The following is a 1,645-nucleotide window of genomic DNA, read 5'->3' as shown; positions in this document are numbered from 1 at the left end:
AGCTGCAGTGTGCCCGGGGCGAGGAGGCGGCGAGGACACGCGCACAACTTCACCACGAGCAGTGCAAAGTGCGCAAAGAGCTGTGCGCAGAAGTGCACGCGTTTTAAATGCACGCGAGCGTTTAAGGTGATCAGTGCAAGACTTGCGAGGAGGAACGAAGAGCCGGATATCCCGACTGCTGATTAACTTCCGTGCGTGTGCTGCGGACTTTAGAGAGAAAAGAGGAAACGCGCACAAGGCGAAGCGACCCAGTCCGAGGAACCTTGTGGATAAGTTTCCCCACTTTTTTTTTTAGGTTTTTCTTTCTTTTTCGTTTAGAATGAATGCTCGGGAGGAGAACCTGCTAAAGTCGATCAGTAATGACACTCTGCTGGACTTGACGCAGCGCTACGGTCAGTCTGCGCTCGGTTTCGGTCCGGGTCATGGCACCCCCAGCCCCTCTTGTTACCCGCTCACATCCTCCGCCGCAGCCGATTACTTATCTGCTCAGACGGCGAAATCCGGTGAAAGCGGAGGCGAGCACACGAGCGACGACGACGATGCGTTTGACGTGGACGCGCACAAAAGGAGCCCGGCCTTCGGAGAGGACCCCAAACACCCATCCGCGCTCTCCAAGAAACCCAAAGAGCAACGCTCCCTGCGCTTAAGCATCAACGCCCGAGAGCGCCGGCGCATGCACGACCTGAACGACGCACTGGACGGCCTGCGAGCCGTCATCCCATACGCACACAGCCCGTCCGTGCGCAAACTGTCCAAAATCGCCACCCTGCTCCTCGCCAAGAACTACATCCTCATGCAGGCGCAGGCGCTCGAGGAGATGCGCAGGCTAGTGTCGTACCTGAACCAGGGCCAGACGCTCACCTCGGCCGTACCGAGCGCACTAGCACCGTTCGGACAGAACGCTGCCACCGTGTACCCGTTCTCAGGAACGGCGCTGGCCGCCTGCGTGGAGAAGTGCTCGTACTCCGGTGCGCCATCCAGTCTCTTCAAGCATTGCAGTGATAAGCCTTGATTTACGCACATTGGCGCATTCTTGAACTTTTCCTGCCATCACCATTATCTGAGTTTTTTCGTTAGTATGTAACTTTTGATTGGAGGGATTTAAAAATATATACTAATAGTGTTTCACACTGCAGGTTCAAAAATATATCATCCAGATTTACCAGGCAATGGACTATATTTGTGCGCAACACAACGTGCTGCTTTCCCCTTAATTATGTACACTGTTATTTTTTAACATGAAAAAATGCATGTTTAGTTAGCCTTATAAACTAAATAAAGAAATTGGACATAAAAAATAAAACACAAAGCAATGCTAACATTTAAAGTTTTCCCAACTATGCCCATTTAGTTAGTTAATGATTGGTAAGTTATATACACATATCCACAAATAATACATTTTGCCTCCCTTCTTCCTAATCTGTCAGTGCTTTGTGGAGAAAACGCTGTGTAATGCATTTCAAAACTGCTGACCTAAGGTGATGGATATGTTGTTGCGCATATTCATTTGATTGTATTGTAGTATTGTAACTGTGAAGAACTGATGATGCCTAACCTAACTGGAAAGCATTTGGTCTTGTTGCGATATAAGTTTCATATATTGTTTATACGTCTTTATAATTAAAACATATCTATAATCAGTGAT

General features: G+C 48.5%; 1 protein-coding gene across 1 annotated transcript; it reads left to right on the top strand.

The window, feature by feature from the left end:
• Window positions 1-319: 319 nt before the first annotated feature.
• Window positions 320-1,012, top strand: bhlhe23 (basic helix-loop-helix family, member e23). Its single transcript, XM_063015966.1, has one exon. The coding sequence runs from the start codon at window positions 320-322 to the stop codon at window positions 1,010-1,012; it is 693 nt and encodes a 230-aa protein (XP_062872036.1).
• Window positions 1,013-1,645: the final 633 nt, after the last annotated feature.

This window comes from Trichomycterus rosablanca, chromosome 19, assembly GCF_030014385.1.
Source record: "Trichomycterus rosablanca isolate fTriRos1 chromosome 19, fTriRos1.hap1, whole genome shotgun sequence".
In the NCBI taxonomy this organism is placed as follows: Eukaryota; Metazoa; Chordata; class Actinopteri; order Siluriformes; family Trichomycteridae; genus Trichomycterus; species Trichomycterus rosablanca.
This window is presented reverse-complemented; position numbering and strand designations above follow the sequence as displayed.

Excerpts from the sequence above, each read along its gene's own strand:
- bhlhe23 (XM_063015966.1), top strand. The coding sequence starts at position 320 with ATGAATGCTCGGGAGGAGAACCTGCTAAAGTCGATCAGTAATGACACT.